Source organism: Anoplolepis gracilipes, chromosome 17, assembly GCF_047496725.1.
Source record: "Anoplolepis gracilipes chromosome 17, ASM4749672v1, whole genome shotgun sequence".
Taxonomy (NCBI): Eukaryota; Metazoa; Arthropoda; class Insecta; order Hymenoptera; family Formicidae; genus Anoplolepis; species Anoplolepis gracilipes.
The window spans coordinates 1,844,171-1,872,150 of NC_132986.1; the positions used below are offsets into that span (position 1 = coordinate 1,844,171).

Genomic DNA, 27,980 nt, shown 5'->3' on the forward strand with positions numbered 1-27,980 from the left:
AACGGCCATAATATTGAACAAATAATTACTGAATTCATTTGAATTAAAATCAACGATTACGCATCTTGACACGTTTAACAAATAAATGCTATTAACTATTTTTGCATATTAGCAATTAATTAAAATATATAGAATGTATTTTCGTACAAACTATTGTACTAATTTATATATTTATTTATATATATTATTAAGATTATATTATTACATGAAATTATTAACTGATCACTTTTTTTGATGAATTTGCTTATTCGATAACAGTGGCATAGTTGTGTTTTATGAACACACTTATTATTATATTGTTATTTCGCATTTATATTCAATCTATTTTTGACGATTTTAGAATCCTATCGGCCAAATTAACATGAGGGACGCTCGAGTAGAGGAGGTGGAACACGTGTCGGACAGCGACAGCGAAGAGAGAGACGCCGAATGCCCACATGAGAGGACGATCGGCATCTTTCCAACGCATCAGGGTCCGACATATCTACTGATGCCGCATAAACAAGATAAGGATAACTGGCTCTATCATTTGACGGTAGTGTCTGGCGGGGGACCGAGCGCGGGTACACAGTACGAGCAACTGGTGCAGAGACTAATGGAAACCGATGGTGATCCCAGTTGCGTTCTATGGCGGCATCCACTACTGTTGCACACGAAAGAGAGCATCACTAGTCCGCTAACCAGCCTGACTTCCGAATCCCTGCAAACCGAAGCCATAAAGCTCTTCAAGGTTAACACGAGGCTTTATATCGATTCTTTCATAATTATTTTATTTGCATTTTATGCTAAGTATTTTTTGCATAATAGAATAATGAAAATTTTAATTGTTTTCAATGTTTATGTAACGTTTACAGTTTTATTATGCTTGTAGAGCTACAATTTCTATATATTTTTTATTCTCGAAATGTGGATATATTTATTTCAATTTAATAATTTTATGAAATTTATATAAATTTTTAATTTTCAGGTAACACATAATTTGATTACTTTAATTATTAGTAATATTCTGTAAATATAATATATAAGATCTGTTCTTTTTAACTATAGTTTTTAAAATCTTTCAGTTCTTTTCTTCTCTTTTATAATTTCAATATATATTGATTTTATCATTAACGTAGAAAAATGTAAAAGATGTAGCTGAAGGGAACAAGCCTGACGTATTATTAATAATCTTACACATTTCTAATCGTCACAGGCCTGTCAACTATTTATGTCGGTGGCAGTAGAGCAAGCAGGTATCGACTACCATGTGGTTCTAGCGCAAAACGCGTTGCAACAATGCCTAGATCAGCCTGAACTTCAATCTGAATTTATATGTGCACTGGTAAAGCAGACAAGTCGTCACACGCAACATCGTCTGGGCGTACAGGTAAAAAAGGCCGCCAGACTTGTGTCACTGGGTACTGCGCGCGTTGTAAGTCCTGCTTATTGTTTAACAAAAACACTCAACCATCCTGTACCATTTTTTAAAGTTAGAGCAATACCCATCGATCATTCGTTTATCAAAACTTGGATGGATCTCATCTATACTATCTCATACATCATTTCACGTTCCGATGACGGTATCATATTCATTCGAGAACGATATTTCTTTCAACGCGGAAAATGGTACATTGAATATGCTTAGTCAAGTATTATGAGTAATTCTTTTGGATGTAAAAAATGACGAGTAATGGTTTAGCAGAATGAATTATCTGACTGTAAGAATGGCACCCGATAATATTTAAATTACAAAAATATATCCGCTCTGTCGCCGCAGTAATAATACTTGACCAAGTTTAATGACTATTTTTAATTTTAACAATCATTCAACACATTTAATTCTCATTTGCCGCTTTAAGTGTGCTGTCTCTTAAGCTCTCACTTTATATAAAATCGCATGCATTTATCAATTCTGTTATATATCACGATGGTGTTAAGTTTTTCCGTTTAATTTTTATCATATACTTTAATATTTATACATCATACCCGATCAAAAATTACCCTAACGTCCATCATGTGAGCCGAACATATTTCGACGATTATCATGATATAATCGATATAGATGTTTATCAATCATCTCTGTTAATCCTTAAGTACGTTATAAAGTACAGACAGTAATTGTTACTCACTTCCTGTGAATATGAGATCCGTCAAAATACGTTTCGCGCCACACGCACACTTGCAGAATGGTATGTTGGTGTACATGAGGACACACACAGAAAAACATTTTTAGATTCCTTTTTTTTCCAATTTTTCATGAGTTCCTTTTTGCAATAGTTGCAATAGTTACTTGGATATTCTCTGTTTGAATGCTGCTTAAAGATTTTATAAATTTAGATTCTTATCAATGAAATAGATTATTCTAACAAGTGAAATTTGTAATCCATTACCTTCCTGTTCTCACCTTCTCTCCTCCCCCTTCTCTCTCTAAATAATATGAATATCTAAGAGATGTTGTAAAGACATAAAGATGTCTAAAAAGCACTTCAAATTAAAAAAAAATGTCCTTTAGACATCTTATAAAATATCTTTTAGATTTTTATATTGTATCAATTTTTCTCTTCCTTTTTCTCTCTATCTTTCCTCTCTTTTTCCTCTCTCTTTTCCTCTCTCTTTTCCTCTCTCTTCTTTTATATTTATCCTTTTGCCCAAAATTACTGAAAAAAACGCATAGTACATGGATATATTGTCACGAATATTGCATCGCAAAATTATGGGAAAAGTGCCTCACTCGTCTCATATAACGTCAATAAATGTAAACGCAACGCTTTACAGCTGGTGCGGTTGATTCACGTGGCCTAAAAGCATAAGAGCTTTTCTCATTCACATTCTTCTTACGATTTTGAGGGTTTATACCGAGTTTATACGCGTTTTATTCAATTAACACGTTGTGCGTTGAAATTTCGATTTCTCGTGCTTATTTACTAACCGAAATATGATTAATTTAAATAAAATCTATTTCCTTTTTGTATCAATAAAAATCAGTATATTCAGGGAAATTAACCGAGATTCTCATTCTCTAAAATTATGAAGTTTAATTTTTATATTAAAAAAGTAATCTCGAATTTTTTCTTTCTACTTACTACAGTTGGTTCTTTATTAGTGAGCATAAATAATTTCTGCAAGAAAAGTCAAGAATTAATCACAAAGCAATTTTTTTCTATTCCACATGCACTTAAAACGTATTACTATATTTTATTACACGAAAGAAAAATTAAAAAAAGTTCATCTTAATAGAGAATTTGAGAAAATTAAATTTAAATTAATTTTTTCAAGTTCTTGAAAGGCACTGTTGCACCAAATATTTTACTTAAAAAGATTATTTGTTTAATATGGTGTGCTTGTGCTTGTTAAATATTAATTTTTAAAAAATGCTAATACGCGATAAAAGTGAAAAAAAAGAAATAGGAAGCTAAGCATTTTCGAACTAATCCTCGCTTTTTCTGAAGAATAAAAATTCACTTTGGCAGAGAATTAATATCTCTCAGTTTCTTTTAATCCGTCAATTTTTCGCAAAATATACACGCGTATAAATCGTGCACACGTGGAGAATGAATATCCATTTACAAAATAATAAAACAGTAAAACTGATATACACATATAACAGATACATATAAAAAGAAAAAAGTTAAGTAAAATAACATGATGTAATATCGAGATCAATTGCCATTGTTTTGCAATCGTAATCATGCAAGTAAAACGTTAACGCGTTTACCTTTTGACGAGGACGAAAAAAAAAGAATAGTAAGCTATAGGATTGGCTGAATATATATAATATTCAGGGACGTAGTAGTATGCCAGCATACCATTGCAGCAGCTCCTCCTCTGCGCCACGCAATCGCTCTTCACCTGCGATACGCAAAGTCCCGCGGCAAATGGCAGCGGTGAAAATGCGGACGCACAATCAACGGCCTCGACTTCTCACAGTCCTCCGCTCACGCAGGGCCACTCGACCTCCACTATCTTGGATTGCAAAACTAATCCCGCCCAGTACGTGCTTATCCAGGGATGGCAGCTCCTGGCGCTTGCCGTATCTCTCTTTCTACCCAGGAACAATCGGCTACTGTGGTACCTGAAACTGCACCTGCAGAGAAACGCCGACAGCAAGTGAGTGAGAGCTGATCCAAGGAGCGGTTCGATCATTGCGAAGAAAGATACGAAGAGAAATCTTTCAGGAAAGCAAAGAGAGTTTTTGCCTATTTTATTATGTTTTGAATATGAAGATAAATATGAAGAAATGAAGATTTCACATAAACTTTCAATATTGTAAATTGAATAAGGAAGGCAGCTTTAAGGCCGTCATCTTCATAATTTTGAATGCTTGAGATATGAGACAGAATTTTTACTGGACTCGTTAATTTTAAGAATGTCGATATATTTTTGTCCATTTTTACATAAGTCTTTCCTTCCATTCTTTTCTGTGTAAATATGTATTTAGAGACTTTAAGATCACACGCGAAAATTGTCGAAATTTGTACATTGCTAAGACTATTTTAATGGTATAAATTTTTTTCTCGATAAATAGAAAAGTCACTTTAACAAATTATATATTACAAGAATAGTCTAAAAAGTTCTAAAAATTCATCTCTTCTGCAATGACCGATTCAATTATAATGCTCGTTTAACACTGTTTTACATTCTGTATCATATTATTTTACGTTATGCATTACATTAGAACGGAATGCGGCAAATATGCGGCTTACTGCGAGCGAGCCTTGGAGAGAACGTTGCAGAACGGTGGTAGAGAGGTGAAACCCTCGAGGATGGAAGTGCTGTCAATACTAATGAAGAATCCGTACCATCATTCATTGCCGCATGCCATACCAGTTCACTTTCTCAATGGCACGTATCAAGTCGTAAGCTTCGACGGTAGTACAACGATAGAAGAATTTCTCAACACTCTCAATCAGGAAATCGGCTGCAGAGACGTTCATCAATCTGGCTTCACCCTATTCAGCGATGATCCGATCGAAAAAGATCTCGAACATTTCATCGACCTGCAAGCGAAGGTTTGTAAAAATTGAAACTGAAATAAATGATGAAATAAAATTTTGAATTATTCTTATCATATTTGTAAAAATATATAGTATATATAATTTTGTGTTTCTGGAATAATTCATATATATAGGATTAAATTTGTATTTTAGCTTTTTCTAATTGAAGCTGTAAAAAAATTAAAAATGTTATGCAGTTTTTTTAATTAATACTGCTTTGGTGAATCTTTAACATTCAAACTTATATATGTTTTAGCTGTGTGATATTATCTCAAAATGGGAGACCGCATTACGAGAGAAGGGCTCGGGAAAATTCGAAAATACCAGAGTGATACAATTGACGTACAAATCGCGTTGCTACTGGCGGCAAGCTGCTAAAATGGAAACAGACAAGGAGAGGCTCTTATTGTGTTATCAAGTGAATCAACAAGTTGTACAAGGAAAGTTTCCATTAAATCGCGAACTCGCCTTCGAATTGGCATCGTTAATGGCGCAGGTGCGATTATATTATATGCATGATTTATGCATGAGATACATTTTATATTAAATTTCAAGTAATCATAAATATACTTTTTATACTGATTGTAAGATAATTTAATCAATTCATTACTTCGATCTCATTTAATCAATTAATTTCATAGATTGATTTCGGAGAGTATAACAACGACAAAGCACGTGGCAGTGGTCCCGGAAGCAATCCGCATCATCTCGTACTCCAAGCTTTGGATAAATTTTATCCGATACGTTATCGAACCAACATTACCACCGATCAGTTAAGGTGAATAATCAATAATTCAACTAAATTATTCAACATTTATTTAAATAGCGTATTGTGTATTTTTTATATTGTAACCTTCACCCGATTATTTTCTTCTGTCAGGGAATTGCAGGAGAAATTGCAGGAAAAATGGATCGGTTTGAAAGGGCGTAGCGTATTGGATTGCGTTCGTATATATCTCACATGTACCAGAAAGTGGCCTTTTTTTGGAGCTACCCTGTACCAAGCAAAGGTACAATGAGGCTGTTGCACATATTACATAAGTATAGGAACGAAATAATTTTTATACAGTATACATATATAATAATAATAGAATATTTAATTACATATGTATGTATGATTTGAGATTTTAATCTGACAAAACTGACTTTTTCAGTTGAAACAAGCTGATACTGTAACCGTTTGGATAGCAGTTTGCGAGGATAGTGTAACGTTACTTGAATTACAAACAATGGCGGTCATGTGCCGTTATAATTATGCGAATATAGTGACGTTTGGTGGTTGTTTAGACGATTTTATGCTTGTTGCTTGTCCGGACGAGGGTGCGGCCGAACAGAAACTCTTGTTCGCGCTTTCTAAACCTAAGGTGCATTATATCATATAACATTACAGAGAGCTTAGTAATTTAAGAATATATTTCATTTTCGTTTCATATATTTGCATCGTAATTATTTCAGATTTTGGAAATAACATTACTGATTGCCGATTATATGAATGCACTGGGCCACGCATTACCAGGCACTCCACAAATGAATACTTTAACACGCAATGGATCACATCGATCTATTAAATCCACTCTGAGACCTGCGACTGGTTAGTGAAAAAGAAACCTCTATTTTCTTGATGTTACAAAATATATTATAAACAAATTATATAAACCTCAGTATTTTATATTAAAAATTTTCAGAAATGAAAAAAAAGTTATTGACGACTTAAATTTATATGGAATTGCTATTTTCTTGAATTATGAATGATGAAGAGGGCCGATTTTTTAGAATTAATTTCTTTTGATGTAAATAAATAAAAAGATAAAGTAAACTAATCTTTTTTTTTGTTTAACAAAACAGCAGTGTTATAAATATTAGCAGCATAATTAATTTTAATGCTATTACTTTACAAAAGCAGTAGAAATCTTTATTTTTACAGGTTCAAGCTGTCTTCCAACTCAACCTGATATATTGAAATCGACGCCAGATCACCAAAGACCGTAATAAAAAGGCTGGTCGTGTTAATTTTGAGAAAGACTATGGAAATATATTTCTTGAATGTGTGCGAATGTATCTGATTATGATGCATATTTTATTTTGTCGTTTGTATCATATAAAGGCAGCGTAAAAGTGCAGTATTAGTATCATAAATGCGTAAGGCGCATCTTTTTTTTTCTGCGAAGCGCAGTCACGTTTGAATCGTATATTTACGTTTATGTCGAATATATGCATGTAAATTAGTATCGACACTTCTATAAGATCGTATCAATGTAAATACTTAACGATTAGCAGCGAGAGAGCTAACTATGAATGATCATACAGGTGGCTTAAAAAATGGTTGAAATGAAAAAAATCGATCTGTAACACTGCCTATAATTAATATGTGCGATTACACATCGAATAGTTTCATCCCACGACTAAGTATCATGCTGAGATTTTTACTACCGTATTTATATACCAAAAATTAAAAGCAAAAAAAAGACGCGTAAAATATTGCGTAAGCAGTAACATACTCACGTATCACATGTATATATTAATCAGAATTATTAAATGTTTAGGGATATATCGAATGTGTGGCAGCGATATATATACGTTTCTTCTCAATTTTACCAAATTACGAAATCATCGCGACCTAAGCATGCATGTGAGTATCGTTGGTATATCATAATTTGCAACACAATTTCCTTCAATTAAATACTTTTTTGTTGCGTTTTTATTTCTATCAAAATTTTAATTTGATTAGATTTATTTTATTAAGATTTTAATCTGTTATACACCTATACAAATTTAACTGACATTAAGTTCGAATAAGAGTTTAAATAAATAATTGAGATTGTATATAAGTTGTAATTAAAAGTTTGAATTTAATATTAAATTATATTTGTAAAATATTTTAATTTTGTCTAAATTCGATTTTTATATATTTAAGCAAAGAACTTACAAAAAAAAAACGCAGTTTATTTTAACAATTATAGTGCAAAATGGTAAATAGATCTAATAAACGGAGCTATTTTACATTCCGTTTATTGACAGAAAGAGAGACTGATTATACTTTCTCTTATCCTTATCTTTGGATGTTTCTTTGACGATTGTGTAATAGACAGAAAAATCTGATATACTGTTATATTTTAACTTTGATAACAGCTAGTCTCATATCCGATATTTAAGATTTTTCTTTTTTTTTACAAGGACACAAATATATATATATGTAACATTGGGAAACGTAATTTACTATTTAATAATTAACATCGCGCGTTCGTACGCATAATATGTGTGCAACATTGTGTATTAAAATATATGCATACAGTTATAGCGTGTCTATATATATATATACATAGAGAAAAAGAGAGAAATTTTGTACTCGCATTCGACGTGTCCTACGTAACTAGTAAACGTCTTCCTTTTAGCGATTACAAATTACGAGCGCGGCTGAAAGTAGGGCTTTCGTGCAATACGTACAAGACTTCAACAAGATTTTGTAATTTCCGAGATTATTACATGATCCTGTCTATTTCCTTGCGAGGGAATAAAACTTGAGCTGAACAACGGATCTCAATTCGAAGGACTTCCGTAAGACATCAGAAGGATATTTCAAAGATCACTCTTTGCAATCTCCTTTAGATTATTTGGGAATTATTGTCTAAGAATATAGACGGACTAAAATGCGCACGTATATCCGGCTTTATTTAGCATAACAACGTACGGATAACTCGAACCTCAAACTATTGAGAGCAGTACAAAGATATGCAAGACGAGAGACATTTTGTCCTTAATTTTTTATATAATATATTGTATCGCGATATCAAATGTTATTGCGCGGGTGACTAGCACCTATGGTATCATGTGACGTAGTTGAAAGAATCGTACATCATGTACTAGACTCACTCATTCGTGTAAATATAAAAACGGATTTACGTTTCTAAAGATTAGTAGAATCAAAATAGACAGTAATTTACACAATCGAGCTCTATCTGGATCGCATTCTACCGAGCCTATCTCACATCTACATTTATATTTATTATTTATTCATATGTGAAAAAAGGTACGAGCGAAACAAATGGAAAACATTGTGTACTATTGTACAGGAGAACAAATAAACTGCACATTAATACAAGCGTATAGGAACGTTAATATCAAGTACTGAATTAATTTTTTTCGTCTCACTGGAAAAAACTAAACTGATAAAATGGAAAATCATAAAAAGATATATTTATAAAGGAAATCTTAATGATAATCTTAAAATATATGAGAAACTTATTATAATGAGAAAAGCCATCATAAAATTCTTAATATGTCTTATGTAATTTATTTTTTTCTTTTAGTTTATTTTTCGCGCAATAGTGTTTGTTTTGCGCAATCATCAGAGACCATAGTAGAAAATGATTGATGTTGAGATGATGATGAAAATTGAATGATACAATATTCTTGCCTTACATATAGAAATTGACATTTCAGTCTACCTCTTCAGGTCTTACAGGATGTGTTAATGGAACCACAGATTTCTTTTTCACGTCTCTCGACAACGCTTTTCTCATATCTAAAAACAACATCTCTATTAATCTCACGAACATAAGATCTAGTATTTTAGATTCTTTGAAAATAATTCAAAATAATATTTACCATATGCATCTTCATCCGGATCTCCATTATAATATTCCAATACTGTTCTATACACGATGTACCCCAATTGTTGATACATCGTAATAGCAACTTTATTACTCACTCTAACAAAAAGATCCACGAAATATGCCTGTTTCCTGAAATGCATAAAAAAATATTGATAAAAAAACAAAGGATATTAATAATAAAGATACTTATAATTTATCTGCAATTAAATGAAAAATTAAATGAAGTAAATTATTGCATTTACTTTTCCGATACTTCCTCAAGAAACTTCATCAGCATCGCAGCCAGACCGAGTCTTCTGTAATCAGGAGAGACTGTGAGGGCTGTTACATGACCATGCCAATTTTCTCCATGACCTTCTGCTTTTCCCATGACTTTGATGATTTTCAAATAATAATGCTCATTTTAGATCACATTAGAGAACTATGCATTGTTATAAAAAACATGAATGGACTTACTGTAACCCATAATTTCACCGCTTGGAGATTCCGCTACCTGAATGTATTCTGGCCAATGCGCAAGGTAATGCATATAAAACGAAAGTCCATACTGAATAAAAATGTGAAAAATGAACAAGTATACATTGAAACTTCCCAAATTATTTCAACAAAGCAAAATGTAATATAGAATTTAATATGGAAATTATTTTTCAGTTTTTTAATGGCCAATATTCTATTTTCAGTGCAAAAAAATGTATGTTACATAAATAAAATGATATTAATGTAAATATTCTTTTCCTAAGAATTTTAAATATTCACTAAGTTTCTTCAAAATTAATACAACACATGTAATATAGGGAATTAATAATAAAAAATATTCATTAGTAGTATTTTAATATAGTTTTTAGTCACAGAATAAAAAGGATACGGTTTCTGTAAGCGGATCCAAATTCCTAAAAAATGATAAATATAATTACAATGATCGCCAATATAATGAATTATGTTTTAATTGTTCAATTGAATTTTAGGTTAAAAGGGACGAATTTTTTTAGAAATTACTTACACGTTGTTGAATTTGAACAAATCGTTGCACGTAAAAGGCCTGAGCGTCGTCATTTTTAAATATTGTAAAAGAACAGATTTGCTTTATTTATTTTTCAAGATAATACAATCGGAACCGATCAAAATGTGAGAACAGTCATATTCGACAACAAACTAATATATACACAAACAAGTCGCCATATATATATATATATACCTGAAGATAAATCTAGAGATATTCATATATATGCAAGTAATTTTTTTTTAGAGGATAAAAATAAATAATGAATGCAATAAACTTGTTTATTTATTAGAAAATGAATATTTTTAATATTTATTTTTTTCTTCCAGATGCTGGATATAATTGTCACATCCAACATCACACACACACAAAGAGGAATAAATATTTGGATTCTCATTATGTGTTATTTACATCATTACATCAGATTGGAAACGTGAAAACATGGACTGCGTATTATTAGATGACGGACGAAAAACTGCAATATATATCGAATTTATTCACATTTAGAACAGAAAGAAATTTTATTGTTCAAATATCAGAACACTGCTACTTTTCCTTGCGTTGCGATGTCAGACTGTCATGCATACTCATCACAATGGTCTCAATCAATTCTGGAATCACTACACCATTAACATCGATGAAATTTGCAACAGATTTGGTTACTGTTGCCTCATTAATATTGCCTGATGCAGCACTCCTAACTGACAATACCAAATTATACTTATCATCATATTTTTTCAAATAAGAACTTGCCTCCCAAATTAAATCTGGATTGAAGCCTGCTGGATCTCTGTAAGATTATAATATATCATATTATATAATTTTGTAAGTCTGTATTTTTATTACATTTTATTTAGTATTAAATGTGATTTTCTAATAAATTGAATAAATATGAACAAGATTCAAAAAGATGAATGTATGACTTAAAGCTAAAAATAGAGAAAGAGATAAAAATAGAATTTTACAGAAAAAAATTATAAATTTACCTTTGGATTGCAACCACAAATATGCCTTTCTCTTTGTATGTTGTATACAATGTCAAAAGTCCCATAAGGATGAAATACAGAGAAACGCAAGCTACTAAAACTGGTTTGGAAGCAGGAAATGGATATAGATAATCACATAACAATGCTATGATAGCTATTGTAACAGCGACCCCACAGAGTCCCAGTCTTCCATCAAGAAGAGCAAAATTTTCCATGTAATTGTATTTCTTTGTAAGTACATCTTTAACTGCATCATCCAAAGCATTCTTCACAGCTGAACCGTCCCATTTATTGATCTTTATTACCTGTAGAATAAATATAATTTGTTACTTCAATAAAAAAGGAAAGATGCTTGAATTCAAATTTATAAGAGCAGATTACAAGAAATTGCATTATTGTTATAATAAATAATTAAATATATTGTAAAAAAATTAATATTCAGATTTTTAATTAAAAATTTTATCTAGATAAAAAAACGAAGTTTTCTCGTTTTAAAAATTTGTAAATGTATTTAAAATATAACATTCAAAAACAAAATTACGCAGCTTGATATTTTCACATTAATTTATAACAATCACAAAATTCGTTATATTTGGTGTACCATACGCGACGAGAGGATTATGATCTTGAATCGTAACCATCTATCATTAATAAAACATAAATGTCGGATAAATCATATGATTATTTTCATTATGGTGCATATATCATAATATAACATTTCAATCAACAGTAAGAATAAAAACTTACGGAATTATCTGCTGTACTCATTATGAAAGGGTAATCTTTCCACAAAACACGTATATATTGTACACGTTGTGTTGCTCCAGAAGTCTGTCAACTCATACGTCAAGTGACAGTCTTCCATGACATGACATATGGATTGACCCTTATAGGGTGCGTTCAAAAATCCTGTTTTTGAGATAAAGAAACTATTAATTGACCAATCAAAAGCAAAGATTTCTTTGTCCTGATTGGTCAATTAATGCTACTCTACCTCACAGGTAGGCTTTTTGAACGCATCCATACTGAAGAGAAGAGCTCCCCTCCACTGCTGCTAAATGTAAACCCCGCGAATTTCAAATATTTCTTTACTAATTATTGAAATTAAGGTAATGTATGAATAAACCAAAATCTTTATTTTACATTATTTTTTTTTAAATAGGAGCATACACATATTTATACATAGAGGTATACAATATAATATTAGTTTTGCAACGTACAAAACTTTTCATCAAACATATAAATATATACGTATAATATTTCGACATCCCTTTAATAAACATATTGCTTTGCTAACGCTCTTAAAAATTTAGCTTTCCGAATATTAGCAGCTTCTCTCTGAATCTCTTCATTGTTGTTAGAGTTTAGTTCCAATAAACCAATGACTTTGATCTGTAAGGCAAAATTTTTTATACGTTTTTATACGCATACACTATACAAAAATATATATTTATATATTTGCTATTCAAAAGCTAAATAGAAAGCAAAAAATTGACTAATCTATATATACACTATTATCGTATTTATTACAGTTATTTAATTGTGCTTTGTAATTATTTCATTATTATTATATTATTCAATACTCAATTTACCGCAAGTTGCTTTCTGTGATGCTCTCCACGTTTTGTATGTAGATATATGAGATACTCGAGTATTGTTGTGTCCCAAATACAATGATAATATGCGTCCATAGCGTCAGCGGCGGCACAGCTCTTTTGATCACTGCCTGCCATTTTGAACGCCAGAGTGTAATCCACTTCTTCTAAAAATTGACATAGTACAACCGCTTGAGTATAACACTGTAAATGTGCGCAGCATTTGATCATTCTTCTGTAAACAAGATCATCTATCTGTGTGCGTGGCGTCGGTTGGCTGAATAAATCACTAGCTACCATGATAGCCTCCAGGTAATACTTCATTGCACTTTCATAGTATGCTAGAACTGAAGAAAAGAATAGCAATATTATTATATATGAATATTTGATATGTATTCGCGACATATGACGGAACATACCGAAATTAAGATCACCCATTAATCTCAACCAAGGTACATTACAGGGATAATACTTTAGAGCTTGTGTCAGTAGTTGAAATAATAGTTCTCCGATATATCTGATGTTGTATGAATTTGCACTATAAATATTAATAAAATATTAAGTATTGTTAATGCATAAAATATATTAGTAGATATTAACCATTAAGACTTTAAATATAGTATTGTCAACTTTATATATCTTGAAAATAAATTAGATATAAATTGCTATAATATAAAAATGAATGTACTTTGGTACTCCAGCAGGCCAAAGGGATAGATACTGCGTGTGTAATTCCAGACTAGATTCGTCGCGTAAGACGTTACGCAAACGTGCCAACAATGATATCACCACAGTAAGAACCATAGGTTCTCGCAGTCGGGTAAGCGTGACAGCGATACTAGCAGCAATGTCTCTTGACACACCACTAGAACTTCCACTATTACTGCTGCGTTTCTGTGGTTGATCTCTGTTAGGACCAAATGCGACTAAAACTAAAAAAAATAAAATGCGCGATTTATATCAGCAAGTAATATATACATATACAATTTTTAATAAACGTACTCATATCCCATGCGTCCCGTGAAAATTTGCGGGTTCCCTTGTATTTAACAATGTCTTGACAGACACCACTGATAGCGGCTGCGAATTCGGTGTAACTCCAACGCTTCTCCAAACTAGTAAGATAATCCCATTCAGCCATGTTTAAAAGAAAGACCGTACAATATTCTATTATTTCTTGTCGCGGGATCAACTGATCAGACGCTTCTAACGCACCAAGGCACTGTTTACTCCGTGCAACCATACTTTGCATATCACCTGAAATATATATAGAGTGCTTGTAAAATATAAAATCATTATAAATTTTTTTATAGGTATTTTTAATTCTTCGTGTACGTACAGACATTTGTCGCCGGCCAAGCATTAAAACACTTCCATATCTCGACAAGCAGACATTCCCAGCTTACTAGTTTACATAACTTGAAAACCAGTGAACCTCCGTTTTTCATATTTTCCTGTAGCTCTTTATCCAATATCTTTAGCAGCTCAATGGCGCTGTCAAAATTTTTAAATGTCACTAATTCTCGACTCTTCGCGAGCAAGACATAGGAGTAATCCTGAATAAAACCCCTTGGAAGTGACATTACTACGCTCTGCAATGGTATGGGCAATTCCCAACAGCTATTTACATGCCATAATGGTTTCATACGTTTTTTTCCGTCCAGGTGGATTAATGTTTCGCGGATCGTGTGACAATCGTATGATTCTATCAACTTCTGTTCTAATTCGAATACTTCAATTCTCGCATTTTCTGCAAATAAGATGAAAAAGGAATTTCAAAGTCGACATATAAGATGGTAAGATAAAATATTCATTGATTTCTAAAAATGACTTTTTTCTATTGATGTCTTAATAATATTTTTTTTTTTTCATATAGTTTATACGTACGTATATATGGTACTGATGGTATACCCCAGTCATTGTGGAGCAATAAATTTGGTAATACAATCTCGTTGGGAGCAACTGCTTGTTGAAAAACAGCGAGCTCCGTTTCATCGAATAACGACGAGAAAGAAGGATTGTTGAGTATCTTTGAAGCAAATCCTTGCAGATCAGCAGTGTTTACAAGATAAAGAAGGTAACGCGAAATTAGTTTTTTATCTGCAACTGTTGCTTTCTCCAGTACATTATCTAAAGCCTAAAGTATGAAATATAACATACAATACAATAAATAATTAATATGATGCTATAATAAATAATTCATTGCTTAATAATTTAAGAGAAAACTTTTATTCTAGATGATAAAGTGAAATAATAAAAAACTGTTTTGATACATAATAAAAAAAATTAAAGAAAATTAATTTTATTCAGAACGTAAAAAAAATTAACTATTTAAAAATAAGTTATATATAAAAGTTACAAATTTTACCCAAAATAAGACATCCAGACCCTTTGTACCAGCTGCTTTAATTTCCGTTATGTAATCACCCAGTATTATGCTATTGTCAAGGATCTTTCTAACCAGATTCAAGCTCTGTATTTGTAACAGAAGATCTCGGGCAACTACGAATTTCCTATTAACCAGTCCACCTTGTACATCCAATTCCAAATTATCTCTATAAACTTGCGGTATCTCCCTGAAAACATTATCTGCTTGCAAAATCTGCAATATATCCTGCAGATTTTGCATGTGTGTGTATTGTGAGTATATATCATTCAAGAATATATCACATATATCAATTTTATACAAAATTTTTATACAAACATATACCTACAGTATATTGATCTCTGATAGAGGATTGCAAACGCTGTGTAAGACTGGGCGTGATTTCTTCCAACGGCACTTCGCACGCTAAACAACAGCCTTCTAAAAATTCCTTCTGCACTTTACAGTACACTAATTTTTCCGCTGGATTAAAATTATTGTACAACTCCTTGGCTTGCTTAATATGAAGTTTTGCCTCTTGATATTCTTCTCTTAATAAATGAAACATCGCGAGATCATAGTGTATCTAAGAAGAAAATAATTATTCTATTATTCTATCAATGACAGAAAAATATATAATTTATAAATTTCATACCTGGCATTTAAATTCATCTATGTTTATTAGGCACATATTTTCCCAATTTTGCTTAATTTCCGTACTATCTTCAGTTAACATTTGAAAAGTATCAAATAAAGGAATCTTTGGTTTTATATCAGACATTTGTAAAATAGCATTTAAAACAGTTATACTGTTTGGTATATGCACTTCTAGTTTTCTAATAATATCATCCACTATACCTGGAGGTACATATGTTGATTCTTGAGTACCTGGTCTAGTGTATTAAAAAAATCTTTTTAAACTGTTGCATATAAATAAAGCAATATATAATCATTCATGCTAAAAAAATAAAACTTACATATTAAGTAATTGTTGTTTTGGTTGTTTATTACTGAGAGCCCTGTAAATAATTGCTCTCAAAAGCCATCTGTGATACAAAACCAATGTAAACAGAAATTGATCAGAAGCGGTTTCTATAAAGAATTCTTGTATTGTAGGTATCTCTACTGTGACATCAGCGGTAATATAAAATAGATCTTGCAGTAATGTCAACTGTATTGGTAGAGGTAACTTTTTTTCCAGTATATCCAAGTCCCATTTGAGATATGCTGCTACTTTCAAGGAAAGTATCTTCAATGCTAAATTTTTATGACACCATTTGGCTGTACCGTTAGATTTTATATCATTTAATTCTGTATCAATTGCTTTTGGGTCAGTCTCTTTTTGATCAGAATTAATTGTCATAAATTTAATTATCAGATCTGTAGGTGATGGATCTAAAAATCACAATGTAGATGAAAGATATTATTTAGAGAATATTCATTCGCGCACAATTAATATCACATATATGTATTATATATATATATTAATTATTATCTAATATTTAATATTTTATTTGATAATTTACATTTATTGAAATATGTTTTAATATACTGAATATGACCTATATATTATGTTTACCTGGGAAAGGTTTTGACAGGTGCTTCTGCAGTACGGAAGGATTTAATAAAAATTCGAACCATAGTATCGTATCGGGCGAAATCGGTACTGTTCCTGGTCTAAGCAAATCTACGTCCATGATAACAATATCATTAATAAATCCACAATTGTCAGTGCTATGCGTTAAAAGACGCTCATCAGATAACTCCGTAACCGTAACGTGACGCCGACAAACAGCTGTTGTAATTTTCTAAATCCATAAATCATGAAAAGCGAACAGAGATTGGATACATCGACACATTTTTGCTGAGTGAAATAATATGCGGCTACATTCACTGCAAATCGATGAAAAATTATTTCACAACACAATTTGCTAATTGGCTGAGTACTAAAAAATTTCCAGAGAGCCTAGAATTACTTCAGGGATTTCCCTAATCGACGACCAATCGGCGCGTCTTACAAGTTTTTCGACTCAAATCGCTAGAGAAATATAGAGATTTTTTTTAAGGAAAAATTAGCGGCGACACTTGTGTCGGAAGTTGCTCTCGAACCGATTTAAATCACCTCGGTCAAGTCAAAATACGCTGGAAGACTCGCGACTTGGGACACGCGACTCCGAAAAATAATGCAGTCTTTTGGCGATGATACCCTGTTCGCCGATATAAATATTGAAAAAAATTGTGGAGTCCTGCGAGAACAGAACGGAGATAAAGGTTTTCTTTCTAGAGAAGAAAACGGTAACGATGTGGGTAAAAATTCTAAACAGAACTTGCTGATTTCGAAGGACAGCGACGTAGATAAATTGAAACTGTCACTTTCCAAGCGTAATACAAAAAGAACGATAAAACAAAGTGAATGCGACTTAAAGTATTTCGAAGACAGCCTTATATTTCCTAAAATTAATAGAGGAAAGAATGAATCTTCAGCATCGAGTTCTTTAAAAGGATATAAGATTCTGTCATCTGAAAAAAGTCAGAACTCTCGTGAAAACATAGTGAATAATAATACGACTAACTCATTGAAGAAGCATCCTCCTTATGTTATTAACAGTCTAAAGGAACGCAATAAATCTAGCAAAATTACACAAAATCTCCATAAAAATGGATCTCATCTTAACATTCCCAATGCAAAAAGTGATAGCAGCGTTGCAATGTCACCAAGCATCGATTCTACATGTGAAATGTCAAATATTATTTTGTCTCGAGCTCTTTGCACTCAGGATAGATGTAAACTAGCATCATGGGGCTTACCATCAATTATACTTCAAGTATTATATTATAATACAATATTGCATTTAACAAATGTCCATAATATAATTATGTGTATAAAATATATTAGAAGATGTGTGCATTTCTTGTGATTTTATATTTATATAACTTTTGGAATATGAAATATTTAATAAGTATGCATTATATTTATCAAATATTTATTGTGAAATTTCTCTTGAAAATTATTATGTATAAATAATTAAAAATTTCTAATATTTATTTATATTTTTGAAGCTCAAATTATATCACAATTTTTTAGTTTTTATTATTGTTATATCATTTTGACATTGTTTATTATTTGATATTGAAGTAACTATTAATATTTTTAATTATTTTTAAAATTTTTTACATCTGAAATAAATGCACAATACTGCTTATATTTTGTATAATGTAAGTGTATAGTTTTTATATTTATTATATATGCTATGTCATGGAATTCAATGATTTTGTGTAATAGTTATTATTTTTCAGAAATACATTGCTCGTGGAGTAGATTGTATGTTCACATGGCAGATGGAATGTTTATCAAATGACCAAGTAATGCAAGAGAGAAAGAATCTGGTATATTCTGCACCTACATCTGCAGGAAAAACTCTTGTTGCTGAAATTCTGTTGATTAAGACTATTTTAGAAAGAAAGAAGAAAGTGATCTTCATCTTGCCATTTGTTTCTGTTGTTAGAGAAAAAATGTATTACTTTCAAGTAAGAATTATAAGATAAAGCTTTGAAAGTTGTATGTGTAATATCATAATATTTCTATAAGAAGTAATACTAATAAATTGGTATTCAGGATTTATTGTCTGACATTGGAATAAGAGTGGAGGGATTTATGGGAGGATCTGTACCACCTGGTGGATTTGCCGCTACCCATGTTGCGATAGCCACTATAGAGAAAGCAAATTCACTGGTGAATCGTCTGATGGAGGAGAACGATTTAAGTAGTCTAGGAGCTGTGATAATAGACGAATTGCATCTACTGGGTGACCCTAATCGTGGTTATCTTTTGGAATTACTTTTGACAAAATTGAAATACATGACCGCTCGGTGAGTTTGCTAATATGATTTTTATGCAATTTCAAGTAAAGTAATCGGAATTTTTTATTATGTAACATTTCAGGAATGATGACATCAATATACAACTGATAGGTATGTCGGCCACATTGCCAAACTTAATTCTGTTAGCCAAATGGTTAAATGCAGAATTGTACAAAACTGAATTTCGTCCCATTCCTTTAAATGAATTTTGTAAGGTAAGAAACATAGATATAAAAATATAAAAATTATTTCTATTTTTTTATTTATTTATGCAAAAAATATATTGTTTAAGTAACAATTATTATATTTATATTTCATTATATTTAAGATAATTTCTACTTATAGATAGAAGCAAATATATATGACAATAAATTAAATTTTGTCAGAAAATTAGAAGAATTGCCAGAATTAGAAAAAGATGTAGATAATATTTTACAACTTTGCATCGAAACAATAAGTGCTGGTAATAGTGTGTTGATTTTCTGTCCTACAAAGAAATGGTGTGAGAAATTGGCAGAGCAAATTGCTGCAGCCTTCTTTAAATTAGGTCTGTTTCAATTATTATTTATAAATCAAAATTGAGTAAATATAAATTTGTTTTGTATTTTCTACATTTTTCTGTAATTACATCATGTCATCTCTTCGCGAAAAATATACCAATATATCCGTTTTATTTGAAGTACAGAAAGTGTAAGAAAATGTACAACTAAAAAGAAGAGATGTTTATCTCTTACATTTACCTCAATCTCTGGGTAGGTTGTAAAAATACAATGCTTGGAGAGATGTTAAGGAAAGAGATCAACAATGTATTAATTCAGGAAACTCTGGAGCAATTAAAGCGCAGCCCAAGTGGTTTAGACACCATTTTAAAGAACACAGTTTCGTTCGGCATTGCGTTTCATCATGCTGGACTCACGATGGATGAACGTGATATCATAGAAGGATCCTTCAGGTGATGAATCATTTGTTTTTTTTCTTTTACTAACATAGATCTTGTTGATTATGTGCTATATTAAATTTGATGTTTGAATTTTAGAACAGGGTCCTTGAGAGTCCTTATAGCAACATCGACATTAAGCAGTGGAGTAAATTTACCTGCACGAAGAGTAATCATAAGATCACCTCTATTTGGTAAAGACTTATTGAATACTTTAACTTATAAACAAATGATAGGACGTGCTGGCCGTATGGGAAAAGACAGTGCAGGTAAAAAATATTAGAATATATTGGAGCAAATCATACAATCATCTTAATTGCATACAATTGAAAAGGTGTCTTTGAAAATAAAGCTAATAAAAATGCATTATTATTTCGTAATCTAAATACATAAGAAAGAATATTAAAGTAAAAAAAAAATATAAGAAAAAAAATTAGAAATGTTATGTCATACTTAAATTAATAATAATATGAATAAACTAAAAATTTTCTAGGAGAAAGTATACTAATATGCAAGTCAACTGAACGTAATGCAGCTTTGTCCTTACTCTCTGCAACTCTGGATCCTATTGAATCTTGTCTCAACGATTCTACACTATTAATAAGAGCACTCTTAGAAGCAGTGGCTAGTGAAGTTTTATATACAGTGGAAGATCTACAACTGTATATCAATTGTACTTTGCTGAGCTTTAATAAAGAATCTGATATACAAACTTTTTCCAACGAAGCGATGAAGTTCTTATTAGATAATGAATTTTTATTGTAAGTATACTCTATATATGTATAGATTTAATTGTACGTTATAATTTTCTTTGTAGAATATTTTTAATATTTTTAATATTTTAATTTTTACTACCATGCACCAGATTACAAACCACAGAACGAGAATCTAGATGGATAGCAACACCGCTTGGAAAAGCGTGTTTGGCCGCATCTATACCTCCCAGGGAAGGATTATTTCTATTTGAGGAATTACAGAAAGCAAGAAGGTGTTTCGTTTTGGACACAGAATTGCATGTAATATATTTAGTAACTCCACTTTCTGCTGGATGTCAGATTGGAACTGTCGATTGGATGATGTTTCACGAATTGTGGAACACCATGTCAGAAAGCGAACGCAGAGTCGGAAAACTTATTGGAGTGGAAGAACGTTTTGTTATGTCAGCCATTAGAGGAGTCATTAAACCTGGAAAATCGGTAATTTACTGTTTATACTATAGAGATCTATCGGATTCATATATGCTTCTTTATAGAATCAGTATTCACTAAAAGAATCTTTAATGCGAAATGCTTTGTATTACAGTTAAATATACATAGAAGATTCTACAGTGCATTGGCGTTACATGATTTAGTTAAAGAAGTTCCACTTCACGCAGTTTGCAAAAAATACGGATGTTGTCGTGGTGTATTACAAACCCTACAACAGTCTGCTGCTACATACGCAGGTAAATTAATAAATTTATAATGAGATAAATCTTTATATATAATCTATTTAATTATTTGCGAATTTTGTATAACAAAAATTGATTTTATCTTAGGTATGGTCACGCAATTTTGCAAGCAGTTAGGCTGGGATTGCATGGAATTATTAGTGAGCCAGTTTCAAACGAGATTACAATTCGGTGTCTGTAGAGAATTGTTAGATTTATTACGTCTGCCAATGTTAAACGGTTTGCGAGCAAGAAGTCTATATAAACAAGGAATAACATCCGTCGCAGACTTAGCTGTTGCTAATGAACTTAACGTCGAACGCGCGCTCTACAAAGCTCTTCCTTTTGAAAGGTATGAATTAATTAAATTCTTATGCCTTTTATATAAATTATCTTATATACACCTATATGCATATGTAGTAAATTTGTATTCATTGTATTTCATATATTATATTTAAATTAAATTTATATATATATATATATATATATATATATATATATATATATATATATATATTGTCATTCTGATAGAATTACAGAAGCAGGAAATCTTGAATATAAATATAGATCCCATTCATACATTCATATTTATATTATGACATTTTGATAATTTTTATATATTTTTATATATTTTAGTGAAAAAGAATACGAAGGAGAATATGCGTTTGAAACGGAAAAAAGAAATAAAATGAGAACAGTATTTGTCACTGGAAGAGATGGTCTCACACCACAACAAGCTGCAGTTTTGTTGGTTCAAGAAGCAAGGATGTTAGTTCAGGTATGTACCATTTTTGAAATAAAAAAAATTTTTAAATATACTCAATCTTATTCACTTCAATAAATTAATGATTATTTATAGAAAGAATTGGGACTCGAGCAACTACCATGGGAGCAGAATGAGCAATCTCTGCAGATAAATGCAAATATTGGAGACGTTGAAGATACATCTAACATAAAAGAACAAATTCAGACACAATTGAATGTAATAAATTCGAAATCTACAGAAATGGAAACATCCATAACACAAGATTCAAAATACGAAGAACCTGCAAGTAATGAAAATAAAAAAACTAACGATTCGAAACTTGATATTTTTGAAGAAACTGATAAAAGTAATATGCTTGACAAAAAGAAAACAATTGAATCAAATAATCAGCATTTAAATGAAACAATTTTATCACCTAAAATTTCGGAAGTCGAGAGAAATTCGTCTGTCTTCTTTGATGTAAGCATTCCCGATATAATAGTTAATGATGAACAACTAAATATTTCTAAAGAACAAAGAAGTTCCTTCACAACTGATAATAGCATTAAATTAAAGAAAAGAAGCAAAGATTTAGAAAAATCTAATCTGAATGTTAACGATATACCTAACAAAAAGTCGAAGACTTCCAGCTTGAATGAAGTAAAAAGTAATGACGAGAATTTAATAAAAGTAAAAGAATCAATTATAGATAAAGATATTAAACCGTCATATTCGAGAAGTCCTAGTTTGTTCGATGATAGTTTAAATCTCGACACCCAAATCTGCGATCTTCTTGAACAAAATGTTATGAATATCGCACATTTGCCGGAATTAGATTCTAAAATGTTTACAAGCGATTTGGATCTCGTCACGAATACATTACAGAAAAAAATAGCAAGTCCAGATAACAGCAAGTTGCAGGGAGAAAGTGACGCGAAAAATGTAAACGGAGCACTCATGCAAACGCGAACTAGCGTGTTGTCATGGGGTGACGATTCATGGAATAATTCCGAACGATTGCTAAAGCAAATAATCCAAGCAGATAGTGATCAAAAGAATAAGAAGGAAATATCTCAACCAAAAATTAAAAATATTGTAAATACAAATGTGTCTCTTACGCCAAAAAGTACAAAAACTTGCACGTCAAAGGATAAAGAAAGCATGCACAAAATGGATATTAAAAAACGTACTGCTGTAATTAAAGAGAAAGTGCCGTGGAAACCTCAATTGCCAAAAGTAGAATCTCCTATAACAAATATAATCGTTTATAGGAATGAAAGAAAAATGTCCGTGGAGTCAAATAAATCCGATTCGGATGACATCATTGTCGGTTCGCAGCACTTTGACTCTCCTTTTAGTGATTTCAGTAAAAATCGAACGAGAACAAAATTGGAGAAAATACGTAAAATGCGTTCTCAGAAACTTGCCGACGATACAATAACGGAAACAAATACTCGTTTAAACACTCCTATAAGAGCAGAATCGAGTAACATGACAGACAATAAAACGAAACCGAAAGTAAAGCCGAAATTGAAGGAAATTTTAGAACGAAATCTATTATTCACTGCAAATTCCAATACAGATAGTATTATATATAATTCTGAAGATGAGACGACGTTGAAATCAGTCTCTAAGACGAAACACGAGACACAGTCAAATATACTGAATAAAAACGTAAAATCCAAGATAGAAGTCGCGTTACCTGATAACAAAAAAGATTTGCCGAACGAAACAATAGATTGGAACACATTAAATATTGTGAAAGTTGCGAATAATAGAGCGACTTTTAATCTGTTCAAACGCGAAGTATTAAAGAAGCAAAATATCGCATTAGCTTTATATTGTGATATATTTATGGATAATACAAATAGCATAGGTTCGAAAATTTGTGTCTCTGCAGAGGGAAAACGAAAGTCTAGAAAATCTGGGATATATACGCATGGAGATATAGAAATACGTGGTGCTGCGATATCCTGGGAAAGCAATATTGCATATTATATTTCTTTCACTAATTCATCAGGTAATAGAAATGTATAAAGACTGTGTTTGATTAATACTTTTAAATCGCAAAACACACATTATCTTTCTAGGATTTTTTACATTCTTTAATATATGTATAAACTAAATATTATAATTATTTCAGAATCGAAAGTTTCGAGAAAAGAACAAATGGCTCTATTAAAAGAATTATTTGCTGATACAGCTTTGTATGTGCGATGCTTTGCGATAAAAGATATATATAAACTCTTATATCAATGTTGTGGAATTTCTGCTAAATGTAGATTTCTAGATCCAATAATTGCACATTGGTTATGCACTAATGATTCCGAGAGAAATTTCAACGAAATGGTGAGATTTTTAATAATATCTTATCATGCAAGATAATTAAAAAAAAAAGTATGAGATTAATAATAAAAATATCTTTTTAGATAAATGTATTAACATTTTTTTCTTTTAAATGTAGAAAGTTTTTATATTTGATGTTAAATATTTCGACTTATAAATTTACATTAAAGTTCTGTTTCCAACTTTTTTCAATCTATTATAAAAAGAAATAAAAATATAATAATATATATATATATATATTTTTTTTAACCCTATATTTTAAAATTATTGATTTATGTTAACATATTATTTTTCGTCAAATTTTGAACAGGTAATGCAATACTTTCCCCAAGGAAATTTCATAATAAAACGCATCAATTCTTGCTACAGTGGAGGTCCTGGATTGGATGTGCAAAGTTCTTTACCGGGCGAATTTAGATCAGCAGCAGAAGCTGTGCTAACATGGCACATGATGGACAATGTCATGAATAAATTAGAAGAACTTAATCCTGTTCTACTTTATACATTTAGAGGTAATAGAGATGTAAAATATGTGATCTTTCTTATCTTATGATAATCACCTATTAATTTATTTTTCAGAGATAGAAATGAGAACAGTAACAATTTTAGCTTCCATGGAATTATCGGGCATTGGTGTGAATCTAAAATCATTACAAGAATTATCATTGATTACTTCAAACGAAATGCAATCTTTAGAAACAAAAGCTTACGATTTAGCAGGTAGAAAATTTAATTTTTCATCATCTAAGGAAGTTGGCCAGGTTTGTGAAGCTAAAATTTTATTTTATTTTATATATATTTAAAAAAATGTATTATGTATGTATATATATTATAAATAACGCTATCATATATATATGTCATAGGTATTAGGCTTATATAAAGATAAGAAAGTCAGTACAAATAAAGCCGTTTTGGAAAAATGTGATAATCCAATATCGAATCTGGTGATTTCATGGCGGAAATTGAGTGCAACAAAAACAAAAGTATAGTAAATTATAATAAACAAAAATTTAATTTATGTTTACTTCATACAAAATGACATTTTTTTACAAAATTAATAATACTCTTTTCTGTTATATTAGGTCTAAGAATATTATGTCTAGTAATATATATATATTAATTACTGTTATATATGTTACTAATATATCTGCAATAGTTTTTGTTATATGAGTTTCTCTCTTGTACTTTAATTCCCACTTTTTTATTTTTAATAGAGAAATTTTTTTCATTGCATAATAATATAATAGGAAAGAACTAATCATTATGATTAAATTAAAATAAAAATTATTTTATCGACAGTATTTTTTGCTTACAGATTATCCAGCCGTTATTAAAATTGGCCCAAAAAGATTCTCGAATTCGTGGTAATTGTATCACTTGTACAGTAACAGGTAGAGTCTCGATGCACGAACCAAATTTGCAGAATGTACCAAAGGATTTTAGTTGTGCAGATAATAATTACGTATTAAGCGTAAGAATGGCATTTGTGCCAGCTTTGGGTAACATAATACTCTCTGCTGATTATTGTCAACTCGAATTACGTCTTTTAACTCACTTTTCGCAAGATTCAATATTATGTGAAATTATGAGACAACCAGGTGATATTTTTAAAAGTATTGCTGCCAAATGGAATAATGTATCAGAAGAAGAGGTATTTTTTTTGATAACACAATACATCACATATGAATAACGTTATAATTAATAATTAATTATAATATATACATAATTTTATTCATATATACTATTATTGTTTATTATGCATATATTTTTGAAATGTTTATGTATTACTTATTTATTATTTAAGTTTTCCTGTAAATTTTTAGGTAACGATGGAGATGCGTCAGCGCACCAAACAATTATGCTATGGCATGATTTATGGCATGGGCGTGAAGTCACTAGCTGAAAATCTTTGTATAAGCGAACCTGAAGCTCAAGAATTTTTAGAATCTTTTATGAGCACGTATCCCGGCATATATAAATGGTTAAACGATGTGTTGGAAGAAGCGCATCGCGATGCGTGTGTGATAACATTACTCGGAAGGCGCAGACAGCTTCCGGATTTAAAGAGTACAAAATCATCCACGAGGGGTGAGTTAGCCGCATACTATTGTCAAAAAAGTGTTGCATCTTATAAATATTTTAATAACTTATGTATCGATTAAATTTAGCACAAGCAGAACGGCAAGCTGTAAACACAAAAGTACAAGGTTCTGCAGCAGATATAGTCAAGAAAGCTATGATAAATATAGAAGAGAGGATAAGATGCAACTTTCCGGATTCGGCTATTATATTTCCAGAGATGCATACCACCCGCAAATTACGAAGCAGTCGAGATACGCAACAAAGAGGTGGTTATTTAGTTTTACAGCTACACGATGAATTGTTATATGAAGTAAGTATTATAAGTTAATCTTTCTTTTATCTATCTGTTACTACTTGAATTCATTAAAATTATTTTAAGTTTTTTTATGATATATATGTTGTGTGTTTATATAAATATCAAATAGCTAATCTTTTAATGTTCTATCTTAGGTAAATTTAACAGATCTGAAAGAGATTGCTGCAATAATCAGAGAATCAATGGAAAATGTAGGCCAACTTACAGTACCATTGCCAGTAAAAATTAGAGTTGGACCTGCATGGGGTGATTTAACCGATTATCAATTTTAACAGATGCTTCTAAACGCGCATGCGTAATATTATTTCATTTTTTTTAAATCGATATTTCTATTTTTATATATTTTTTATAATTGATTATGTTGATATATTTATGGATCTTGTTAATATTTAGTAGATATATTTCACGTATTTATCTTTTATATTTATGAAAATCTTATATATTTGATTGTAAATGTTCTAAATTGCTTATTTCTTAATTTATTTTATTTACACATATTTTTACAAGGAATGAAGAATTTAGAATCTATTGAAACTGCAACTAATTTAAAAAATGAGAGATCTAGTATATTTTCTTCTAACTATCCAATTATACTATTACTGTACATTTTATATTTTTCTTAATGGATCATGTTGAAATTATTTCTTAAGAAAGAGAAGATTAGGATTACTATTTAAAAGTAAAAATGATTTTTGTCTCTTCACATCTTTTTTAATTTTTAAAAAATTA

General features: G+C 30.8%; 5 protein-coding genes across 16 annotated transcripts in view; 2 read left to right on the plus strand and 3 right to left on the minus strand.

The window, feature by feature from the left end:
* LOC140675433 (uncharacterized protein CG43867) overlaps window positions 1-7,425 on the plus strand; it is a 66,673-nt gene extending 59,248 nt beyond the window's left edge. For 7 of the 11 annotated variants that reach the window (XM_072909925.1, XM_072909924.1, XM_072909930.1 and 4 more), the window contains exons 12-21: window positions 341-730; window positions 1,196-1,414; window positions 3,797-4,089; window positions 4,658-4,991; window positions 5,233-5,472; window positions 5,618-5,754; window positions 5,857-5,986; window positions 6,131-6,340; window positions 6,432-6,567; window positions 6,901-7,425. In XM_072909925.1, the coding sequence (XP_072766026.1) occupies window positions 341-730; window positions 1,196-1,414; window positions 3,797-4,089; window positions 4,658-4,991; window positions 5,233-5,472; window positions 5,618-5,754; window positions 5,857-5,986; window positions 6,131-6,340; window positions 6,432-6,567; window positions 6,901-6,965 (2,154 nt within the window). In that variant the 3' untranslated portion in view covers window positions 6,966-7,425. The remainder of the gene's footprint in view (window positions 1-340; window positions 731-1,195; window positions 1,415-3,796; window positions 4,090-4,657; window positions 4,992-5,232; window positions 5,473-5,617; window positions 5,755-5,856; window positions 5,987-6,130; window positions 6,341-6,431; window positions 6,568-6,900) is intronic. The other 4 variants (XM_072909928.1, XM_072909926.1, XM_072909927.1 and 1 more) reach the window with 4 other exon arrangements.
* A 1,841-nt stretch (window positions 7,426-9,266) lies between these two features.
* On the minus strand, window positions 9,267-10,774 carry Naa20a (N-alpha-acetyltransferase 20 A). The gene is made up of 6 exons (XM_072909937.1): window positions 10,590-10,774; window positions 10,455-10,479; window positions 10,046-10,136; window positions 9,832-9,961; window positions 9,582-9,718; window positions 9,267-9,498 (listed from the first exon to the last, which is right to left on the minus strand). Exons 1-6 carry the CDS (start codon window positions 10,640-10,642, stop codon window positions 9,413-9,415), a joined length of 522 nt encoding a protein of 173 aa, XP_072766038.1. The 5' UTR covers window positions 10,643-10,774; the 3' UTR covers window positions 9,267-9,412.
* Window positions 10,775-10,866: 92 nt separating this feature from the next.
* Spase25 (Signal peptidase complex subunit Spase25) lies at window positions 10,867-12,445 on the minus strand. Its single transcript, XM_072909936.1, has 3 exons — window positions 12,323-12,445; window positions 11,576-11,880; window positions 10,867-11,379 (listed from the first exon to the last, which is right to left on the minus strand). Exons 1-3 carry the CDS (start codon window positions 12,341-12,343, stop codon window positions 11,136-11,138), a joined length of 570 nt encoding a protein of 189 aa, XP_072766037.1. The 5' UTR covers window positions 12,344-12,445; the 3' UTR covers window positions 10,867-11,135.
* A 283-nt stretch (window positions 12,446-12,728) lies between these two features.
* On the minus strand, window positions 12,729-17,352 carry Ints8 (integrator complex subunit 8). Its single transcript, XM_072908990.1, has 12 exons — window positions 17,115-17,352; window positions 16,513-16,930; window positions 16,191-16,428; window positions 15,885-16,121; window positions 15,539-15,784; window positions 15,058-15,307; window positions 14,510-14,920; window positions 14,173-14,427; window positions 13,859-14,102; window positions 13,590-13,708; window positions 13,168-13,517; window positions 12,729-12,967 (listed from the first exon to the last, which is right to left on the minus strand). Exons 1-12 carry the CDS (start codon window positions 17,230-17,232, stop codon window positions 12,848-12,850), a joined length of 3,006 nt encoding a protein of 1,001 aa, XP_072765091.1. The 5' UTR covers window positions 17,233-17,352; the 3' UTR covers window positions 12,729-12,847.
* Window positions 17,353-17,636: 284 nt separating this feature from the next.
* Window positions 17,637-27,865, plus strand: Dnapol-theta (DNA polymerase theta). 2 transcript variants are annotated; one of them, XM_072908988.1, is made up of 21 exons: window positions 17,637-18,360; window positions 18,833-19,063; window positions 19,152-19,405; window positions 19,479-19,611; window positions 19,742-19,943; window positions 20,153-20,348; window positions 20,433-20,602; window positions 20,827-21,094; window positions 21,199-21,529; window positions 21,636-21,777; window positions 21,871-22,114; window positions 22,399-22,540; window positions 22,622-24,527; window positions 24,651-24,856; window positions 25,164-25,365; window positions 25,433-25,614; window positions 25,717-25,836; window positions 26,169-26,504; window positions 26,677-26,941; window positions 27,022-27,245; window positions 27,386-27,865. In XM_072908988.1, the coding sequence occupies exons 1-21, from the start codon at window positions 17,719-17,721 to the stop codon at window positions 27,521-27,523; spliced, it is 6,534 nt and encodes a 2,177-aa protein (XP_072765089.1). In that variant the 5' UTR covers window positions 17,637-17,718; the 3' UTR covers window positions 27,524-27,865. The 2 variants fall into 2 exon arrangements, with proteins under 2 accessions (XP_072765089.1, XP_072765090.1); XM_072908989.1 differs by lacking the exon at window positions 17,637-18,360 and adding an exon at window positions 18,621-18,751.
* The last annotated feature ends 115 nt before the right edge of the window (window positions 27,866-27,980 follow it).